At 50.1% G+C, this 22,946-nt stretch overlaps 1 protein-coding gene across 31 annotated transcripts in view; it reads right to left on the bottom strand.

Annotated features, from left to right (window-relative positions):
- EPS15L1 (epidermal growth factor receptor pathway substrate 15 like 1) overlaps positions 1-22,946 on the bottom strand; it is a 99,727-nt gene that overhangs the window by 46,673 nt on the left and 30,108 nt on the right. For all 31 annotated transcript variants that reach the window (XR_007476171.1, XR_004475559.2, XR_004475560.2 and 28 more), the window contains 7 exons: positions 19,040-19,165; positions 15,519-15,578; positions 13,051-13,284; positions 8,579-8,736; positions 6,029-6,185; positions 5,698-5,783; positions 2,680-2,752 (listed from right to left, as the gene is read on the bottom strand). Coding sequence is in view for 28 of the 31 variants with exons in the window: in XM_033401534.2 (XP_033257425.1) it covers positions 2,680-2,752; positions 5,698-5,783; positions 6,029-6,185; positions 8,579-8,736; positions 13,051-13,284; positions 15,519-15,578; positions 19,040-19,165 (894 nt within the window). In the remaining 3 variants the exon portion in view is untranslated. The remainder of the gene's footprint in view (positions 1-2,679; positions 2,753-5,697; positions 5,784-6,028; positions 6,186-8,578; positions 8,737-13,050; positions 13,285-15,518; positions 15,579-19,039; positions 19,166-22,946) is intronic.

The raw sequence follows: 22,946 nt of genomic DNA, 5'->3' as shown, positions 1-22,946 counted from the left end.
TGGGGATCGCTAATGGGTAGGGGGTTTCGTTTTGGAGTGATGAAAATGTTCTGCAATTGACTGTGGCGATGGCTGTACAACTCTGTGCATATGCTAAAAACCACTGAATTATACGCTTTAAATGGATGAATTGTATAGTATGTGAATTACATCTCAGTGAAGCTGTTGTTACAAAAACAAAATGCAACAGTAAACCAGGCAAAGATGCTGCAGGTTCTCACTAAGACAGTAGCCATGGAAATGGAGAGATCCCCAGGGCAGGAGGGGGAAGGGGAAGCCTGAGGGGGCTGAAACTGAAGCTCCCACTGCTTAAAACCAAACATAAACTAACCTGAGGACCAAGGCCTGCTACTCGAGGCTGGGCCCTGACCTGCAGCCTGTGCTGGCAGGCATGGCACATGATGTCCTGGCCAAACCCATCTGGGAAAAGGCAGCAGGAACCAAAATCAAACCTGGTTTTCACAGAGGAACTTTAAAATATATATAGTGTTCTGTCCCTGACCAAGGAGCTGCCATCACACAACAGCAGGAGCCTGTCCTCGTTGGAGTACACGTGATGCTCCTGTGGGACAGGGGCTGGCCTGGCTGGAGCTGGGCCCCCTCCAGCTCTGAGGGGCCATCGGGGCCCACATGGACCCCAGCATCTCAAAGGCTGCAGGAGTGCGCTGTCAGAGCCCAGTAGCGAGGGTTTCGGGTGGCCTTGCTGAGCCTGCCACAGACCAGAGGGGAAAGCACCTCCAGGCATCACAGCGACCCAACGGCTTTCTTAGAATCGCCCAGGAGCAGGTGCCAGAGACCCGGTGACTGGTTTCCCTGGAGCCAAAGGACATCACGGCACCCAGATCCCCAGCTTTGGGAATGCAAACCAGAGCTCGTGCAGAGTGACCCAGACACAACGGGAGGGAGAACTGCCCAGGGACCCACGTGGCCAGCCGGGCCAGGGCCAAGGTGAAAGGGAAGATGAGGCCAGCACCACCACACCAAACAGCTGAAAGGATGGGGGTGAGGTGATACGGGTGACAGGGAACTGTGTCTGAGGGGTCAGTTCTAGGGTGGAAATCAGAGGGCTGAGGTGAGAATAAAATGACAGGATGAACATACAAACACCCAGAAAAATAGAGTCACTTCACCTGTGGTCATATAAATGATGCAACTCATTTGAGAAAAAAAAAACCAAACAAAACCAAAACACGATGATAGAGGCAGGCTGTTCCCTGCCTTCTGATCCAAAACATTCCAGGGGACCATGTAAGGCCCAACCCCCGATGCCAACGTGTACAGAGTGAGAAGCCAGGAAAGAAGAGCCTGGACACTGCACAGCGTGAACCAATGAGAGTCCCAAAGCATCCACCCTACCCCACCTGCAGACGGCAGCTACGACAGAGGACATTTCCCGCAGCCGGCGGGCAGGCACTGCATGCCATCTGTCCACTGGGTATCTCATGGAATCCTAGAGCCCCTTTGCGGACAGGCTCAGGGGAGGGGGAAAGAGGGCCGCCCAGCACCCCATGAGCCTGACTGAGTCAGGTGCTGCTTCCCCTGGCCTGGCTCAGGTTGCTGCCCTAGGAGGTGGCCCAGAAAGAACCAGCCACTCAGGCGGTGCACACGGCGGCCAGATGCTGCTCTTGGCGCTGATCCTCACTGCCAGGTGGGAAGACGGAGGCCGGGAGGCTGCGCCACCCACCCACAGTCCCCTGGCCGAGCCGTGGGGGCTGCAGCGCTGACTGCTCAGCCTCGCTCCTCCTCCCCTGGCTCTGAGCTTGGAGCACTCGAAGCCCCACGCAGAGACTGTCAGGCCCAGCGGCACAGCTCAGCCACGCTCTCAGAGCCCCACAGACAACTCGAGTCTCCTCACGACGGCAGAGCCGTCTCTATTCATTCAGACCTGAGACATCTCGGAACCGATGTCTCTTCAAGGGTGCAGCTCCCACGCACTGACCATTTCGCTTCTGGCACAGCCTCCCTCTGCCCAGACGACGAGTGAGTGCTGAGCACATGCCAGACCCCATGCTCCAGCCCACCGCCCAGGAGAGCAGACCACTCACTACCAACGTCACACGAGGCCTAGAGATGTTAAGTAACTTGCCCAAGGTCACACAGCTGCTAAGGAGAGCCAGGTTTGAGCCCCAGCAGTCAGACCCCACAGTGTTGCTGTCACCACCACCCACAAGGAGACTCTCCAAGCAGGACTGTCCTTCAGGCTGAGTGAAAGAAACCAGACACAAAAAGCCGAATGTTGTATGATTCCCTTTATATGAAATGTCCGGAACGGACAAACCCATAGAGACAGAAAGTGGATTCGTGGCTGTCAGGGGCTGGGAGCGGGAATGGGGAGAGACGGCTAATGAGGACAGGGTCCCCTTTTGGGGTGATGGAGATGTTCTGGAACTAGACAGAGGTGGTCGTTAAGCAACACACTGAACATGCTAAACACCACTGAACTGTATACTTTAGAACAGTAGATTTTACGTTATATGAATTGTACATCTCAATTTTTAAAAAATCCACTACTTATGGTATAAGAAACTAAAAAAAAATCACTTGGAAGCCCCCAAAAGCTCAAGTTTCCAATGAGTGCATCGGTGCCCCCCCTTTGCCCTGCTCCACCATCACTGCTGGGAACTCCCTGCACTGCGTGTGACACAAGGTTGATTCCTCCAAAACCAGCCATGTGCTTACCTGTACTTCATTGGTTTTCTGTCTGATTGCCTCTTCCTTTTCTCTAATGTCTTGTTCCAGTGAGTATTTCTCTCTGTGCGTTTAAAAATAGTTCAGGAAAGCACAGATAGAGTGAATGAGTTGACCGTTGCCCCAGTATCCCAACTTCTCAAGACCCAATCCCATCCATCCCACAGAAACCCACCCGGGCTGGCCCCACTCAGTGGGGGGCAGAAGTATAGGAACGCCCCCAGTGACCATCTGCCCTACCTGACCTCCTCCCCTACAAGTGTGGGTCGAACCTGTGGATGCCATGAGGCTTTGCCCCCAACATGGCCGCACAAGCCTTTTAAAGCAGAGAATGTCAAAGCAATGTCCAGGGTGAGAAGGGCTGGATGTGCCCCTGCTGACTTTGAAGATGGAGGGGTCACGAGAGAGCAGGCACCGGGCAGCCTCTCAGAGCAGAATGAGCCCCTGGCCACACAGCACGGAAAGCAGACCCCAGACTCCCAACTTTGAGCAACTCGATTCAGATCCCCACCTACTTGGACAACACCTTGAATTCGACCTTGTGAGGCCCTGAGCAAGAAGCCCAGTTAAGCCCATCTAGACTCCTGGTCTACAGAGCTGTGCACTAATAAATTTGTGCTGTTTTAAGCCATTCCATACACAGCAAGAGAAAATGAATACATTCTCTAAATCCTACGTACACTCGCTCATGAATGGTGAGCAATAACTGCTCAGAAGACTGAGCACTGAAGACACGAGGACACACGGAGTGAGGCCCTGCCTTCACGGAGCTCACAGGCCAGTGAGAGAGACAGGCAACAAATCAACACACAAAGGCACACAACCTAAGTACCACGAAGGGAAATCCAATGGGATAAGGAAAGGGGGTGTGCAATGTCCTGCATACGATGACCAGGGAAGGACTCTGAGGACATGGCCTATGAAGAGAATATATGATGGAAAAACATTCTAGGCGATGGGAACAGGAAGGCATAGCTCGGCTGGGGGAGCCATGGTGAGGTGTTTGGAGTGATGCAAAGTTGGGTGAGGAGTCCAGAGGGCTGGCAGCAAGACGCAGCAGTGAGGGTCTCTGGGCCCGGCAGCTGCCCCCAGCTACTCCCCCACAGGAGGCTGTGGCTGGCCGCTGTGCGCACCAGGGCTTGGTGGGGCCCTGCCTGCCTCCTCAGCTGCAAACAGCTCCCCCGGGGCAGCAACCAGCCTTGCTCTCCTCCTTAGAGACTGACTGTTTGTGCCCCCCACAAATTCATATGTTGAAACCCTAACCCCCCAATGTGATGGTTTCTGGAGGTGGGGCCTTTGGGAGATGCTTAGGTCATGAGGGTGGAGCCTGCAGGAATGGGATTAATGCCCTTACGAGAGACCCCAAAGACCTCCTTGCCCCTCCACCCTCTGAGAACATGGCGAGAAGACGCTGTCTATGAACCAGGAGATGGGCCCCATCAGACACTGCATCTGTCTGCACCTCTATCTCGACTTCCAGCCTCCACAATGGGGGTAAGTATGGGCCTGTTGTTCAAGCCCCCCAGTCTGTGAGAGTTTGTTACAGCAGTCTGAGGGGGCTGCCTCGGCATCAGAAACCTCATGTGGCCAACATACCCTGCCTCCCCTGCTGGGAACCCAGCCCTTGCTCGACAATAAGGCCCCCTCTGGGACACTGGGCCAGACATGGAATCGCGAGTATCTGCATGTTCGTTTCCACAAGTCTAAGAACTACCTAACGATACAACGTGCTCTTTACATCCAACCCATTACGACTGAGTCACGTCAAGGGGACGGGCGTGTTTCGCCACACCGCCAAGCAACAGGCCTGATGGTCACTCTCAAAGCCACCCAGGCCTGGCTTCCTGCACACTCTTGCTCTGCACACGCTTGCCTCTTGCCTTCACAGGGAAACGCTCCAGGCTGCCAGAGGCTGCACAGCTGTGAAGAGGCAGCCCTGGCCTGACTGGGACACCACTGTCCCTTCCAAGACCCCAACCCTTGCATTACAGGGTCCCCTCCCTCCTCTACCTGCAGTCCTGATTAACAGGCCCGCCCAGGCTCTAAGACACTTGCCCTCCATCCTCACAGACTCTCTCAGCCTTGCCAGGCTGCACGTGCTGATTTCTGGTTTGGAAATACAGCCCCAGGGAGCAGATGACAGATGGGAGCCATCCTCTGGGCTGAGCATGAAGCAGAGGGTCTGGCTTCAGCAGGTGGCCAAGGCTGAGGCTTTGTGGCCAGCCAGCCAGCCACCTAACCAGTCTCACATGACATCTGACCTGCCTTTGCTTCTCAGGGCTCTGCTCCACTAAGGACACAAACTACACCACCCAAGGGGCATCCAGCTGTGAGTGGGATCCAGCTCGCTCTGGCAAAGTAATGTTTTCATTTTCGGTCAAGAAACAGTCTGTCTCCCTTGGAGGGCTGGGTGCCTTTGGCCCTTCTGCTCGTTGCACCCCCCCCAGCCCTCCCCCAGAATTAATTGGTAAGAGGATGGTGTTCTGCAGAAGATCACAGGGGCATACAGGAAGTAGATGTATTCTTTTATGCCAGACTCTGAGAGTACAGACACCCCATCCAAAGCCCTTGTTTACAGGTGGGGAAACCAGGGCAGTGGGTGCTGGGAGTGAAGACAGAAACCTGGACACAAGGCCTGAGACTCAGAGTTGACCTGTTGCTCCTAAGCAGCAGTGTCACTACCTGAGACTCAGTCACTTTATGTGTTCAGAAATTACAAGGCCTTCCTGAGGCGGGGGTGGGTGGGGGGTGGGGGTGGGTGCCCTGCAGGCCGCCTAGCAACAATGTGTCTGAGACCCCACAGCCCACACCGGCTCCCACTGAGGATGTCAGTACTTGAGCTCATTAAGTCAATTCAGGAACTCAGGAGAATCTGTGTCCCTTCATTTTTGCTGAACAAACTCATGATGGTCAACTCGCCACATGGTTCACAAGCCTCTGCTACTTCCGATAACAACCTGGGACGTAGATTTGGTTGGAATCTGAAGGGAAGGAGACGCTTTAACATACCTTTGTAACTGGGCGATCTCTTGACTGATATCATCAAGTTCCTTCACACCAGTAAACTCCCCCGATCCAAGAGAACTTGAACTGTCCTGCAACCAAATTCAGACAAAGAATTACAAATTGGCTAGCTGACCTCACCGCACAGCATGGGCTAGTAGGTCTTAGAATAAGGGATAAAATCATCTGTCTCCAGCCCCCAGCCTGGGAACCATCTGGGCAGCCCAGACACACCCCGAGTGGCCCTAGTGAAGGCTGGACAGGCTGCCAGCGCCACCTGGTGGCGGGCTGAGGGAAGTGGCGCAAACACGATAGGGATGGGCCAGCGGCTACTCACCGGGATGGGAGTGCCTCTCTCTGAAGGTGGGACCATGTCCGGCGAGAGGACTTGAGGGGGGTCGATGCCTTTACTGACCTTCTGCTGAATGAAATACATAGCTAACGCGAATTGGTCTTTGCTTAACTTCCCCGTTTGCCTCGTATCGGCCAGGGCCCTGGGAGAAATGTGGGGATGCTAATTACACATCACAAATACCAGAATTGGTTCCAAGTACACGGAACCCACACTTCTAAAAAATGGACAACAAAAACGATAAAAACAATGGGCCACAGCTGCAGCTCCTTTTCTACTGAACATCCCCTTCCTGGGGAGCAGTCCCAGCCCCCCCACCAGAGCGTCAGGGCAGGAGGGGGCTCTTCTCCCAACTGGAGAACCGCCAAGCCCACCCCCACCACGGGCCAAGGAGCCGGTCCCTTGGGAAGCCCTGTTAGCAGCCAGGAGACATGCAGCTGGCTTCTGATGGTGTGCAGGCAGTGGATGCGATTCACATTCCTGTGCAAATGGAAGCTGGAGCCGAGTGCACACACTCAGACCCTCAGCTGGTTCCTGCAGCCTTGGGTTATCAGAATGGCCTGAGCCGCTGGTCTTCAATGGGGATGACAAGCAGCATTTGGGGTTGTCATCATGAGGGGGCGGGGCCTGGAAAGCCAGGCATGGCTACACAGGGGTCAGTCCCTCGCTGCTAAGGTGACCCCGCCCTTGTGGCCTTCTGGTGTCCTGGCACATGGGCAAGGCAGTGTGGAAGCTCCGCCACACCCGTGGTCACCGAGAGCTGGCCGTACGGGAAGGGAAGCCTCACGCAGCCAGGACAAGGCCTCCACATCTGTGAAAAATGTCATCCCTTCACTCTGTCCACTCAACACGCAGTCTCCTTCCCACTGCACGTAGTTACTGAGAGAGTAGTGAAACCATGCCCTGATGCAGAGCAAAGAAGAGCCGGGAACGTGTAACAGACTCAGGCCCAAACGCTGTGAGCGAACAGGGCTGGTGGAGACCCCTGTAAATGTCTCTGTTCAAGCCTGATTTTAAAATGTCTTTGTTCTTGTCACAGTTCAAGGGCGGGGTGTGATAATTTCGAACTGCAACTATTTCTCCTGATTCTGCTGGCAAGGACCAGTCCTGCTTCACACCCAGCCCACGGCAGCTCTCGGGCTGCGGTCCCATCTCTCTGGCCCGTCCCTGCTCCCCGGTCTCTGAAGGAGCGGGGGCCCCCAGGCCCACGTGCAGGGGTACTCTGTCCGCGTCCACCCAGGGCAGCATGACTGTGCTTATTCTGACACCACGCTGAGTGGCACGGTGCCGGGCACTGCAGGGGACACGCCTACGTCCTCATTTCGTCCCTTCAATCCTTCCTGGTTTGTTATCTCCACTTTGGATGTGCTCCCACACCCGGCCACCTGCAAACAAACCCAGCCTGTCCTTTCACTGTCCCAGTGGTTACTCTAGAGCTCACTCTTTCGTCCTTGCCTTTTTTTCCCTGTATGCAACGCCTTCTGCGTGTTTTCTTTTTAATCCAAGCGTATCTGTGATTTCGTTGTGTCATTTACGTATTGTCATGTCACTTACAGGTTAAGATACATGTTATAAATTACTCTATGTTATGATCGGGGTATAATTTGAATTCCATGCACGTGCATTTCAGCGTGATAAAGGGGGCACTGGATCTGAAGGGCCTGATAGAGACTGCCCCTGACTCGTCACACGGGCCAGGCTTCCCACAGTCTTTTGCTAACTGACTAGGTGTCGTGTGCTTCTTCAGAAGGGACAGCCCGTTTTCTCCAGCAGGGCCTCACCTTGTAACGTGCCTATCTCTGAATTACTGTTAAGGATGGTTATTTCCCCAAGTCACAGTGAATTTCACAGCTCTATTTGGAGGGGTTCACCCCTTCAGAATTACATGGAAATTCTCTTCTTACAACTCCCAAGTGAAGCCCTCTAAAGTGGGAGGGCTTTCTCCCCTGAGAAAGCTAGGAAGCGACTTTCACCACTGGCTAGTTACCAAAGGAGCCATCCCGGTGCCATGAAGATCGCTCCGCTGGCCCTGGAGGGAAGTGGGGGTGAAGACGGCTCCTCGACCAGCCCTGAGGTACAGACCAGTCTCACCCTCTCCCACCAGCCGTGTCACTGACCTTCACGGGGCAGGGCCTCTAGGAGAGATGGCCACAGCCCTGATGCCCAGGGTGGCCCTGCCGGAGCCTCTGGGGCCCTTACTGCACCCTCCCACCAGAGGGGGGTGGGGCCGAGCATCTGCACCCTCACTGGCTGGGCTGAAGGCTGCAAAACCACTAGCAAGAACTTGCCCCAGAGCTCTCTGGAGGGACAAAACAGGAGACCTTCCTGCTGGAGGAGGGTAAACTGACATGCACGGAATACAGGGTACAGGTCTTTACACTCAGCCCTGACTACCGCTCCCTCCTGTCCTGCTCACCCGCTCCGGCCCTTCACACAGCACAAGTCTCACTCAACGTGTGAGCCACCCACAGCCGTTACTTTCACACAGCGAGACCCCCTGTACTTAGGAAGAGACGTCCACCTATCTGCTCTTACCATATGTGTGCTAGAAGGTTCTGGGTGAGGCCCGAGTGCATGAAGATCTCCTTCACCTCCTGGCCGCTCACATAGCCGTCCAGGTCTAGGTCAGTCTTCAGAAATATCTCGTCAAATCGCATCTTGTCCGCCACTGGCACCACCCAGTTTACTGTTGGCTGAAAAGGTTTTTCAGAAGTTAATCCTCAAGCTTTTTATCACCTGCAAATACACACTATTGAAGTGCTTTCATGCTCATTTTAGCGGAAAACCCTCCACGAGCGAAGAGGGCAGATAGGATCCCTGTTCTTAAGAGCAGAAACTGAGGCTCAGAGAGGTTAATGCTGACTCGGTCAGTCTTACCCAGTGGCCAGTCTGTACCTCTTTCCACCACATCACAGTGCCCTGAAATCTTTGTACTGAGAGGGATGTAAAGACGCAGCAGGTCCTTCTACCAATAGCCCTTCCATCCCCGCTGCCTGGGACACGAAGGAAAGCCTTCCACGATGGAAAGTGATCCCCTTCCAGGAGGGGGCTTCAAGTGTACCAGAGAGGACCCTCCTGACCACTCATTTTGGAAGGACTGTCTCCCGAGAACCGGCCCAGCACCGATGCCAGCGTTCCTGGCCTTCTGTCCTCCACCTGCAGACCTTCTTTGCAGCGGCAGGGGCATTCTCAACGCCCACAGTTCCAGGATTCTGTACTCCATCCTTCTTTGACCCTGACCCCACTCCCTGCGACACAGCAGACCCGCTGTGAGGTGTCAGTACACAAAAGGCACTGACAGGCACTGAGTGAGGCTGATGTGAAAACTGCACCTGCATGACAGGCGGGCACTCAGGGCCCTGTGGTGCTGGTGGGGGAGCCCGGGCCTCTGAGGAGCACGCCCACCACCTGTGAGCGCCCCACATTCACGAGGACCCTGCTGTGGCAGACGAAGCTGAGAGCCCAGCGAGCTGCTTTGATTTCAGTGCATTGGGGCTCGGCCACCTCGTGCACCCGCGACCTCTTACACCACCTGCTCCAGTTCTACTTAAGAAAAGCAAATGCCAGGGTCCGCCAGGGCCAGAGCACCTCCAACTCAGAGGCATCCAGGTCCCTCGGGCACTTGGTGGCAGGCCTCTTCAATTGCTTATTCTGGGTGTGTCACCTCTGACCTTTGGGGCTCCCATCACAGCACGTTTCACAGCGTCTCTGCCCCTTTTTGTAGAGATGTTTCCTTTCATCTGCTTTTCTGACCAGGTCTCTCTTATCATCTAAATCAGTGGGATCCTGATGTGAGCACCAGGAATCCAGAAAGTAATTTTGGGAAGAAAGGGACAACACATTACCCAGGGTTTGGGGTAGGGAGTAGAATGATTTAGGACAGCAAGGATTTATCAAAAAAAAAAAAAAAATCATCAGAATTTACGGACTAGATTCAAATTGCAAAGGCTCAGGCAGCGAGAACTGAGATAGCGTTTTACCTGCTGCATTACAGGAATTTTCTAAGCCACCTCAGGTCTGTCATTGAACAGTTCAGAGGAGACGTAAAGATGCACATAAAGGAGCTTTAATGAAGAGGCTTGCTGTCTTTAAGTCAAGAGCCTGGAACGAGCTCATACGCTGACACTGAGATGCCCACAGAAGAAGGAGCAATGGTCAGACGAGCTGAGCTGAGGCGGGATTGGTTTCTGGGTCCCATGGGCCCCAACAGATCATGCCTCTGGGATGATGAGAGTCCAGACATTCGTTGCGCAAACACAATGAACTTGCTGCCTCATTTCTGGGGGTCTCAGGATATGTCAGCAGCAAGAATCCGATGCCTACTTAGCTAAAAATCCAACACTGAACAACCTCCCCCTTGGAGCTGGGTCTCCTGGCAAGGGCTGGGTTTAAGGTCAGCTTAGCAGCTGTAGGCCTCCAGTCAATGGGAACAGACCCTGGTGGCTGGAAGGGGTTTCCCCTCACATATGGCCACGAGAGCTGGACTGGGCGGCCCTCTGGGGGCCCCAGGTAGGGTGTTGTTGCCCTGGGGATGAGGAAAGTGGGGGAGGGGAAAGCATGGAACTTGTGGATCCACAGAAATGCCCGTTCTCATGTCTGCAATTCCACCAGCTGCCCCTCTTCCAAGGGGACAAAGACACCCCCACCTGGGACCCCCAAGAGCGGCCACTAGTACAACTGGTCTAGTCAGGGGGGTCAGCAGCATGCTCCTGGGATCTGGGGAGAGCTGCCAGATCACCAGGGGGTGGTATTATGAGGCTGGCTGGCCTGCACCCAACAACAACTTCAGCCCTGCCTGCTTCCTTGTCAGTAAAACATACTCCATCTAGCCTAACCTACGGTACGTAAGAGCTTTCGGCAAGAATTCTGCAGACTCAAGGTGTTGGGTCTTGAAACACAGCAGCTCATGTAGGTCTAAGTAGTTGGCCTCAGCCCCGCTTCTCCGACTCCATCTCACCATCCCCTGGCTAACCCTGCCTCAGCCTTTTTCCGGTTTCAAGGACACACGGAGCGTTTCCACTTGAGAGCCTTGCCATGCACTAGTCCTCAGATGGCTTATCATTCAGGTGTTAGCTCAGATGTCACCGCAGCAGCGGTAGCCTGCCAGCTGGCCCCACCCGCGGGAGCACGCCCCCCTCCTCACCCCGACACTTCCAGGCCAGGCCCTGCTCTGCTTTCTCATGACTGGTGGACCTTCCTTAGTTTACCAATTTGCTTATCGTCTGTCTCCCCACAGAGGGCAGGGGCCCATCGCACAGTCACTGCAGCACCCCCAGGAAGTGCCGGGCACGGCTGGTGAGCTGGCAAAGGTGCCCAGGCTGGGCCATCTGAGGCTGGGCTCCTTCACAGAGAGCCACATACAACTCACCAACCAGAGGCCACGCCTCTCCAACTGGCCAGAGTGGTGAGGGGAGTTGTGTTAGCCCCTATGACCAAGCCTCATCGACCCTCTCTGATCTCTTTTTTTTACTCTAGGATGTGATAAGCTCCTTGAAAATGAGTCTTGCAAGTCGAATATTTAACTTTAAAATTATGTCACTATCAAGAGAAATCACTGTCTCATTATGCCTTTCTCGTTTTGGTTTTTATCATATTCCAAACTTGCATGGGGTGCTGGCTGGCCTTCTTGTCACAACTCATTGCTTTGCCTTTGAAACCACAAATGAGGTAGAAAGTAAAGCATGATTCCACATGTAACTCACATCCTTGCACGTTTTAGACAATCTCCAAGGTGCCCTTTTATAAAGAGCCCATTATGATGCTGCCTTTGCCAGAACAAGAAACGTCTTTTTTGACATATAAGATACTGCCACATGGAGAGCTGGAGCCCCCTCCTGTCTTCCTAACACGAGATGGATACCTCCCTTAATTACCTGATTACTCAACATATTTTTTTTTTTCTTTGCGGTACGCGGGCCTCTCACTGTTGTGGCCTCTCCCATTGCGGAGCACAGGCTCCGGACGCGCAGGCTCAGCGGCCATGGGTCACGGGCCCAGCCGCTCCGCGGCATGTGGGATCTTCCCGGACTGGAGCGTGAACCCGTGTCCCCTGCATCGGCAGGCGGACTCTCAACCACTGCGCCACCAGGGAAGCCCTCAACATATTTTTAATGAGCATCAGAGTACCAGAGATTCTTCTAGATGCTGAGATTATAACCAAGAACCAACTCTGCTCTCATGAAGCTAATGGCGGGGGGTTGGGGGGGAACCGGACAGATGATACATAACTAACCGCATAACAGGCCAGCTGTGGGAAATCTAGAAGAGAGCAGGTAGAGGGTGGCTGGTCCAGGGTGTGGTCACACCAGGCTCCCCAGATGAGGTGCCCCGTGAGCAGATGCTCATGACGCCAGGTGCCTCAGTATGCAATTTGGGGACACGCCCTCCCAGCAGAGGGTCTGCCCGAGGCAGGAGGGGCAGAGGGGTGAGTAGTGCTGGGGAAAGGTGGTATTTATGTGTAAGTGAATGAGAAACTTAATTCTGAATCCCTGTTGCTATGTTCTGAATGTTTGTGTCCCCCCCCTCCCCTCAATTCATACGCTGGAAGTCCTAAGCCCCATTGTGATGGTATTAGGAAGTGGGGCCTTTGGGAGGTGATTAGGTCGTGAGGACAGAGCCCTCACGAATGGGATTAGTGCCCTTAAAAAAGGGACCCCAGAGAGCTTCCATGGCCCTTCCGCCATGTGACGACCCAGCAAGAGGACGGCCACCTGTGAACCAGGAATTGCCCCACCAAACACCGAATCTGTCGGCACCTCGATCTTGGACTTCCAGCTTCCAGAACTGTGAGAAATAAATATCAGCTGTTTAGAAGCCACCCAGTCGACAGCATTGTTACAGCAGCCAGAGAGGACTACGACACCTATTGTAAAGATTTAATTTAATCACAGACTTTACCCTTCTTGGGTCACGAACTATGTGCTGCTGAGAAACATCTTGCTGGCACTCTACACAGCAGTGCAAACAGCTGCTCGGAGACGTGGCCACGCATGCAGAGGGCACCGTACCTGTGTTTGCTTGATACTGTGCTTGGGAGACAGGCTTCCAGTGCTGTTCAGGCTGCTGACGCTGCCGTGGGAAGGCGTGGAGCGGAGGCTGTCTTTCGGCGGGGGGCTGGCAGGCAGGACAGGCACAGCTCCCGGGAACACCGTCTTCTTCCTCTTGGACGGTGGGATGAGGGATGGGGGCAGGGCGGAGGGCACAGGCTCCTTCTCGAGGGCTCGGTACACCAAGTGCATGGCCTGTGAGCACAAAAGAGAACGGCGTTCAGGTGGCGAGGCCCAGGGCCAGGGTGGGCAGAGGGCAGCTCTTTCAGGGGCTGCAGTGATGTGATGAAGACTGCTCTTTTTGAGGTTGCTTCCAAATGGAACACAGTAAAAATAAACCTTTCTGATGAGCTACACTGCCAATGCATAATTTTCTAAGACATATGTTTAATCACGAGAGACTGAAATGACTACAAAAGGAATACCAGACTCCACACATGCCAGACTCCACACATGTCCCTTCACCACACAGCAAGGCCACTGTCTCCAGGTCTGACGACTTTCAAAGTAATGGAACGTGGAAGTCTACAGACTCACCATGATAGTACACCTTAAACCTATATAGTGCTGTCTGTCAATTACATCTCAAGAAAACTGGAAGGGGAAAAAAAGGCACACCGTGAGAGCTGCATGTACCTCAAGATATTCAGGAGACACAAAACTACCCAAAAGGGCGTGTGTGCTGAGGATGGACAGGTGGCTCTCCTGCTCGAGGGAGGCAGGGGAAAATAAACTTTGTCTAAAACAAGGATTGAAAAGTCTATTTTAAAAACTAACAAACAAAACCAAAATGACAACCTCCCCCCTCACACACTTCAAACTAGTCTTTAAGTTGCTACCAACAGATCATTAACACAGGTAAAAATTTACAGTCACTTAAAAACTGTACTAAATGCCAAACTCAGCTAGTGATGAAAAGAAACACAAAATGACACAACTCTAAGACCCACTTATAAAAGAATATAAATCTTGGCTGAAATGATGAGAAATGATGAAAACAAAAGTAGAAATTCAGGGCTCATGAGGCTATGAGGAGAGAGCCGTGTTCCTGGGTTCACTCCAGGCCAATCACCCCTTCCTGGAGACCACCCCAAAGGCAGTTCAATGATACTAACACCTGAAGTCAAATGCCATCACAAGAAGTATAAAAACAAATAATGAGGGCCTTGGGGGAGGGATGGAATGACAGAATCAGAAAATCATCATCTGGCAACTACCAGAAACCTGACTGATTCAGGTGAGACTCCTGGGAGGATGCAAGAACTAGCCGGTGAGAGTTGTAGGGGTAACAGGGTATTCAGTCTCCACGCGTCTCTCATGAAAGATTGAGCACAAAGGAAAAGAGAAAATCCTGAAGCCTCCACCCCAAACTTGATCAAGGTCGGGTCAAGGTTGACATCAAGGTAGTAAGACATGGAATAAGACATCACATGTCCTATCGATGTCATGTGCCCTGGGGAGAACAAGCATCACCTCGGTGGGGACCTGCCACACAAAAGTGCATGGCCTGGATCATCATCCGGAAACAGCAGACAACCCCACACCGAAGGACACACTACACACCACTGGCCTTAAAAATGCCCACATGGCCATGAGACACAAAGACAGATGCAGGAGCTGATCTAGATTATAAGAACACGAGGCTGGGGCTTCCCTGGTGGCGCAGTGGTTGAGAGTCCGCCTGCCGATGCAGGGGACACAGGTTCGTGCCCCGGTCTGGGAAGATCCCACATGCCGCGGAGCGGCTGGGCCCGTGAGCCATGGCCGCTGAGCCTGTGCTCCGCAATGGGAGAGGCCACAACAGTGAGAGGCCCATGTACCGCAAAAAAAAAAAAAAAAAAAAAAAATAGAACACGAGGCTGTAGTCTCTTTCACTATAAAGGACATTTTGGGAACAACTGGCAAAATATGAATAATATCCTTAGATTAGATAATAGATTAATACAATAATAGATATACTAATATATAACATATATGATATAACCTATCATAATAGATACCGTAATAAATTAGACAATGTCAATTTCCTGATTTTGAACTGGACAGCAGTTATGTAAGAGAATTCTCTGGTTTGGGGATACAGACACTGAAGTATTTCAGGATGAAAAGGCCCATGTCTGAAACTTACTTCAAAATGGTTCAAAGGGAAAATTAATTGTGTATACATATCCATGTATACATTCATATGCAAATGAGAGAAGGAGAGAGGGAAGGGGAGAGAAGGAGAGGGAGAGAGGGAGAAGGATAAAACAGTGTAGTAAAACAGCAACACTGGGGAATCTGAGTGAAGATTCGAAAGAATTCTCTGTCAAATTACACCCAAATTATGTCAAAATAAACATTTAAAAAATTAAACAAGAAACCCCCACATGAGCTGCACATTTGCTTCCTCAGCAGAGTGGGAAAAGAGAGTCATAGCAGGGGCCTACCACAGCAAACTCATCTCTGTCCAGGTGCCCGTCCTTGTCGATGTCACTGAGGTCCCAGACCTGCAAGGGAAGAGAGCAGCAAGGCTTAGCGGGGGGCGGTACCAAGGGACTGCTGGGAGGAAGGGCCTGTGTGGCAGCACGCATGCCCACCAGAACTCAGATTCTGACTGCACACCAGGGTTAAGACAAGGCAATCAAAATGCATTTAAGAACCAGTCTGTAGGTTCTCTGAAAAACCATCATCCAATGAAATACTGTCAATTCCAAGATCCTTTCCACCATATTAACATTCATTTTCTCTAACAAATGATCATGATTGTAATCACGTCCACCCTGATTTTTAGATTCTTTGGTTTTGGTGCAGGTGTTGCTCTGAACACAAGCCCGCCTTCCCGCCCCCACTGACTGACACACACACACACAGACACACACACATCTAGCCCCTGCCCCCATTCACGGCAGGGCCACGGGAATGCATCTGAGTAGGCCTGTGGGATCTTGTCTCCTCTCCCCTATCAGTGGATGGTGAGAAAGATCCCACAAAATATGCCAGGCCGACCTAGCATCCTGAAAGACAAGGCAGGCATGGATCAAAGGCTGTGTGCTGGGTTTTCTAAAGTACAACCAAGGCACTAGCTTCCTGACCCAAGTCAGCCCGCCAGGACCAGAAGCCTGTCTGACTTGGACAGTGCTGCACATGGCACCAGTGCCCAGAGCCAGGCAGAAGCCCAGGGTCCATCTGTGATGCTACATATGCTGGTACCCGCGCCCCCAATCAATCACTAGGATCTTCAGCCCAGGGATGTTTCTCACATGTGGACCCTCCTCTTCACCCCCTGCTGCTGTGTCCTTGGCTTGGGCCTCTCCAACACTCCACAGAGGCCAGAGCTTCCAGCTGGCCTCCCTGCCTCTAGTCCTGTACCCAGGGTAACCACAGGACCTGCTCTAGAATGCACTCTCACCCCACCTCACCCTGCTGACGGCATCCAGTCCCTGTGCACATGGAGACCACTGTGCCCTTAGCTGGTCCCTCAACCCCAGCCCAGTCTCCTGGGACTCCACCTTGATCTCTAGGGACTTCAAATTGTTCGCAGTCCCCTCAAGCATATGGATGCCCTTTTAAAGGTGTCTGGCACTCGGCTGAGTGTTTTACGTCTTTGGTCTCAATTTAAGAAGCAGAATCTCAGAAAAGTAATGTTCCCCAAAATACGGCACATACAGGCCTTCCTGACTCCACAGTCCTCCCCTGCCACAGCACCACTGATATTCGGGGCCAGATCATCTCTGTGGTGGGACATCCTGTGCATTATAGGATACTGAGAAGCAACCATGACCTCAACCTTCCTGATATCAGTAACACCCAACCCAGGTGGGACAACCAAAAATGTCTCCAGGTACTGCTCTACATCCCCCGGGGGTAGAACCGCCTGGTGAGAATATCAGCCGTACTCAGCGTGCCAGGCTGCCTCTGCTCATGCTGTCTTGTGCCTGGCCTTCTCAACCCGTCATCTGCAACCTGTTCCTTCCCTCTAAAGGCTACAACCCAGGGGCACCTACTCTAGGCAGCCTTCCCTGCCTGCCCTGTACCCCTCTGCTCTGGCGGGTCAGGAACCTCCCCCTCTACCACTGTCCCCAGCAAGCAGAACCGTGATTATCAGGGAGGCAATGGTTGGGCGGGCGGGGGTAAGCACCAGGGAAGAGTGCAGGCTCTGGGGACCACCAGGACCTCATTCCCTTCTCCATGCAACCCTGAGCGACTAACCAGCCACTCTGAAGGACCCCCATTTCCTCACATGGAAAATGGAAGTGACACCATTCATAACAAAGTAGTTGCAAGTACCTGGTGACTTCATTCCTGCAAAGCGCTAGAATAGGATCTAGCACATACTAAGCCCTCAATAAATACCAAGATCTTAACTATTACTTACTTATTTGATCTCCTGGACTGTATTTAATTTCATCCCCATTTTCCCAGTGCTCAGTACAAAGCTGGACCAGAGCAGACTCCGAAAAATGCTTCTGAATGACGAAATGGATGCATAATGCGTGGGTACAGGGATGCACAGGTGAATGAGTGTGTGCACAGATGCAAGGATGGATGCCTGAGTGCATTGATACATACCACAGATGGATGGGTGCATGGACACGGATGCATGCATGGGTGTGAATGCACGCATGCATGGATGGGTGCGTGAATGTGGATGCATGCATGGATGGATGGGTGCATGGACATGGATGCATGCATACGGAAGCATGCATGCATGAACGGGTGCACGTGTGGGTTGATGCTTGGAGGGAGGGAGAGACCGAGAGAGGAGTAGATGAGAAGTGACCCCTGTGGACAAGACCTGGAGCCAAGGTGGAAGATCTGCAGAACTCACCCTTCCTAGCCGTAGCTCCCTTTCTAATAAAGCACACTCCACCTCTGTTGATCTCTTTGTCTTGTTCAGGATTTGGCTCTACAACATTATTACACCCAACTTTCAGGTATTTTGAAGAACTGTCACACTGTGCAGGAACAGATCACCCCATCCTGCCTCATAAAGACCACTGGTGATCAGCGTGGGTCCCCATCATAGGCCTCCGTCTACACCACACCACAGCCAAAAAGAAGACAAAGGGATCTGTGAGATCCCCTTTCTTAGTGGCCTCATTTCAAAACAAAGTCCTATCTGGATCCTATCAAATGGGCCAGTAACTGCAAAAGTGATATTCAAACAGGAAAATTATTAGGTGAATCCAAGTGGGTAGGAATTTGCACCCTTCCCCATGGTTCTACCAAATGTCATGAGCCAGACCCACAGGCGTGGCCTGGGGCAGCAGGGACCATGCTCCACCCTCCTGCTCTACGTCTGCACCTGCCACACCAGCAATTCCATCCAGAGAGATGACAACATCCATCCCCTCTCGACCCAGAGCGGGAAACTCAGCACAGAGATAGCCATGCAGAACTGGGCTTTGTGCACAGAGCAAACATGAGGGGCCATAACGCAAACATTAGAAGGAAAACAGTCTGGTTTAGAAACCTGTATCTAAAAAACTTGTATTTAATAGGAACAAAACTGAGGCTTTTTTTTTTAATAAAAATGGGGGGAATGCATAAAATTTTATCTAAACTTGCAGCAGAATTGAAAGTACCTTTACCTTAGGTTCCTAGGCAGGAAAAAACAAAAATTAAAAATAGAAAAGAAATACAGACATATATGCCCATACTCTTCCCCTAGAAGCACAATGCAGAGGGGGAAATCACAGTCTGGGTTTGAGTCCCAGCTCTGCCTGCCCCGAGCCCTGGGTAGTGAGTGCACTTCTCAGGCTGCTCCCCATGTGTGCTGGGGAGCCTCTGTGAGCTGCACCCTGTGAGGCCCCAAGCCAGCCCAACTGCAGCAATTGCTCCACCCATGTTGGCTCTTATGAAACCCAACACTGCATGGCTGTGCAGCAAGGCCTCGAAGTGTCTGTGGGGGGTGAGCATGGGGCTGACTGGATTCAGCAGCAGTGCCCGGTGTGAGAGAACCACTTACCCTACCCAGGACATCAAGAGGCAGCTTTGAGTTCATGAGGACTGGCTTGACTTTGTCTCCAGAAAGCAAACCACTGATGGGTAAGAGGCTTTCAAAAATTCCATCAAATTTTGCCTTTTCTTCTACCTAGTTGGAAAGAAACAGCCTGAGTGAAAAAGTGTGAGAGTCCAAAATGAGCCCTGGCCTGAAGCTGATTGAAAATGGGCAAGGACACAGCACTGGGCTCACCTAAGAGTACAGGACTGTCCTACTGCACTTCCAGAGTGAACTCTAGCCAGAAGGATACAGCCCTCTGGTGACTATGGATCTGGTGGCCAAGATCAACAGGGGAGAGAGGAGCTGGGCTTCACTCTCTGCCACAGGGGATGCCTGGGAGACCAAGGTCATTCCTACCTACCTCCTAGCTCACTAGGATGAGAAAGATGAAAGAACGAAGAACGAAATCTGGATATCAATCCATAGAACTTAAACAACTAAAGAACCAAATATAAAAATAAACCAAAGATGTAAGCAACTAATTATCAAAACCAACTTTAAGCATAAGAAGTCCTCTGTGTCTGACAATAAAAAATAAATAAATAATAAAGCTCCTCAGGAACAGAGTGAAGGGCTGGGCAGGGTTTGCAATGCAGAATAGCAGCCTCTACCATTCTGAAATGCAAAATGCGGGCAGCATGTAAAGGGAGCTGTCAGTGAGGAGGGTCTGGGCAGGGGCCTCCAGTCTGCCCTCCTGTGGAAATAAAGCCTGTGGCAAGGGGAAGTGAGGATATGGCAAACCTCTCACCACTCTGACCACAAGCTGGAGCCACTGGGAGCCCTAGGAAAATACTCTCGACAAGTGTCCATCAATGGAACAATGGATAAACAAAATGGTCCATCCATACAATGGAACATTATTCAGCCATTAAAAGGAATAAAACACTGATGCACACTACAATATGGATGATCCACAAAAACATTACGCAGAATGAAATAAGTCAGTTACAAAAAGATAAATGTTCTATGACTCCACTTACATGAGGTCCCTAAAGTACTCAGATTAATAGACAGAAAGTAGCATGGTGGGTGCCATGGCTTGGGGGAGGGGGAATGGAAAGTTAGTGTTTAATGGGGACAGAGTTTTATTCTGCAAGATGAAAACGTTCTAGAGATGGACAGTGGTGATGGTTACACAACAACGTGAATGTGTCTAACACTACTGAACTATACACTTAAAAATGGTTAAGATGGACCTCTAGGACAACTTCAAGCATACTAACATTCACATCATAAGGGTCCCAGAAGGAGAAGAGAGAGAGAAAGGGACAGTGAGCTTATTTCAAGAAATAGCTGAAAATTTCCAGAACCTGGGGAAGAAAACAGATATCCAGGTCCAGGAAGCACAGAAAGTTCCAAATAAGATGAATCCAAAGAGGTCCACACCAAGGCATCATGCATGATTAAAATGGCAAAAATTAAAGATAAAGAGAGAATCTTAAAAGCAACAACATAAAAGCAAGTAGTTACATACAAGCAAAGTCCCATAAAACTCTGCTGACTTTTCAGCAGAAATTTTACAGGCCAGAAGGAACCAGCACAATATATTCAAAGTGCTGAAAGAAAACACTTACAACCGAGAATACTCTCTACCGAGCAAGATTATCATTCAGATTTGAAGGATAAATAAAGAGTTTTACAGACAAGCAAAAGTAAGAGTTCAGCACCACTAAACAAGCCTTATGAGAAATGCTAGAGATTTCTCTAAGTGGAAAAGAAAAGGCCACAACTAGAAACAAGAAAATTATGAAAGGAAAAAAATCTCATTGGTAAAGGCAAACATACAGTAAAGGTAGGGATCAACCACTTATAAAGCTAGTAGGAAGGTTAAAAGACCAGCAGTAAAATCATCTATTTCTATAATAAGTAGTTAAGAAAAACACAAAATAAGAAGACGCAAAATACGATGTCAAAAACAAAATGTGGTGAGGGGAAGTAAAAATGTACGATTGTTAGAATGCGTTCTAAATCTAAGAGAGCATCAACTTAAAATACTCACCTATGCATACGTTGTTATACATGAACCTCACAGTAACCACAAACCAAAAACCTATAATGGATCTACATAGACACAAAAGAGAAAAGCATCCAAACATAACACTAAAGAAAGTCACCATATCACAAGGGAAAAGAGCAGAAGAAAAAAGGAACTCAGACTTCCCTGGTGGCGCAGTGGTTAAGAATCCGACTACCAATGCAGGGGACATGGGTTTGAGCCCTGGTCCGGGAAAGATCCCACCCCACGGAGCAACTAAGCCCGTGCGCCACAACTACTGAGTCTGCGCTCTAGAGCCCATGAGCCACAACTACTGAGCCCGTGTGCCACAACCACTGAAGCCCACGTGCCCAAAGCCTGTGCTCCATAACAAGAGAAGCCACCACAATGAGAAGCCCGCGCACCACAACGAAGAGTAGCCCCCGCTCGCCGCAACTAGAGAAAGCCCACGTGCAGCAAGGAAGACCCAACGCAGCCAAAAATGAATAAATAAATTTAATTTTAAAAAAATGGGAATAACACCACCAAGAATTAGAAAAGCATGCATTTAAAAAAAAGAAAAAAAGGAACAACAATAATAAAACTACCAAAACAAACTGAAAATAATGAACAAAATGGCAATAAGTACATACCTATCAATGACTACTTTAAATGTAAATGGACTAAATGCTCCAATCAAAAAACATGGAGTGGCTGGATGGATAAAAAACAAGACCCATCTATATGCTGCCTTTAAGAGACTTCAGCTCTAAAGACACACACAGACTGAAAATGAGGGGTTGGAAAATGATATTCCACACAAATGGAAATGAAAAGAAAGCTGGGGTAGCAATATTTACATCAGACAAAAGAACTGTAAAACAAAGACTGTAACAAAAGACAAAGAAGGGCATTACATAATGATAAAGGGGTCAATCCAACAAGAAGATACAACAATTGTAAACACAGATATGCACCCAACATAGAAGCACCAAAATACCTAAAGCAAATATTAACATAAAGGGAAAAATTGACAGTAATACAATAATAATTGGGAATTTTAATACCCCACTTACATCAATAGATCATCTAAACAGAAAATCAGTAAGGAAAGAATGGCCTTAAGTGATACATTAGATCAGATGAAATTAATAGATATATATAGAACATTCCATCCCAAAACAACAAAATACACATTCAAGTGCACATCGGACATTCTCCAGGACAGATCACACACTACAGCACAAAGCAAGTCTCAATAAATTTAAGACTGGAATCATATCAGTCTTTCTGACCACAACAGTATGAGACTAGAAATCACCTACAGGAAAAAAACTGCAAAAAACACAAACACATGCATTCTAAACAATATGTTACTAAACAACCAATGGGTCACTGAAGACATCGAAGAGAAAATCAAAAAATACCTGGAGACAAATGAAAATGGAAACAAAGTGATCCAAATTCTGTGGTATACTATTGTAAATCAACTATATTCCAGTAAAATTTAAATATTTTTTAAAAAATCTATGGTATACAGCAAAAGCAGTTCTAAGAGGGAGTTTATAGTGCTACAAGCCTACCTAAGGAAACAAGAAAAATCTCAAACAATCTAACCTTACACCAAAAGATACTAGAAAAAGAAAAACAAACAAAACCCAAAGTTAGTAGAAGGAAGGAAATAATAAAGATCAAAGCAGTAATAAATGAAAAAGAGACCAAAAAGACAATATAAAAGATCAATGAAAGTAAGAGCTGGTTCTTTGAAAAGATAAACAAAATTGATAAGCCTTTAGCCAGACTCATCAAGGAAAAAAAAAAAGGGGCCTAAATAAATAAAATCAGAAATAAAACAGGAGAAATTACAATTGACATCACAGAAGTACAAAGGATAAT

Source organism: Orcinus orca, chromosome 3 (assembly GCF_937001465.1).
Source record: "Orcinus orca chromosome 3, mOrcOrc1.1, whole genome shotgun sequence".
Classification (NCBI taxonomy): domain Eukaryota; kingdom Metazoa; phylum Chordata; class Mammalia; order Artiodactyla; family Delphinidae; genus Orcinus; species Orcinus orca.
The sequence above is the reverse complement of the archived record's forward strand: the minus strand, read 5'-3'. Positions and strand labels throughout refer to the sequence as shown.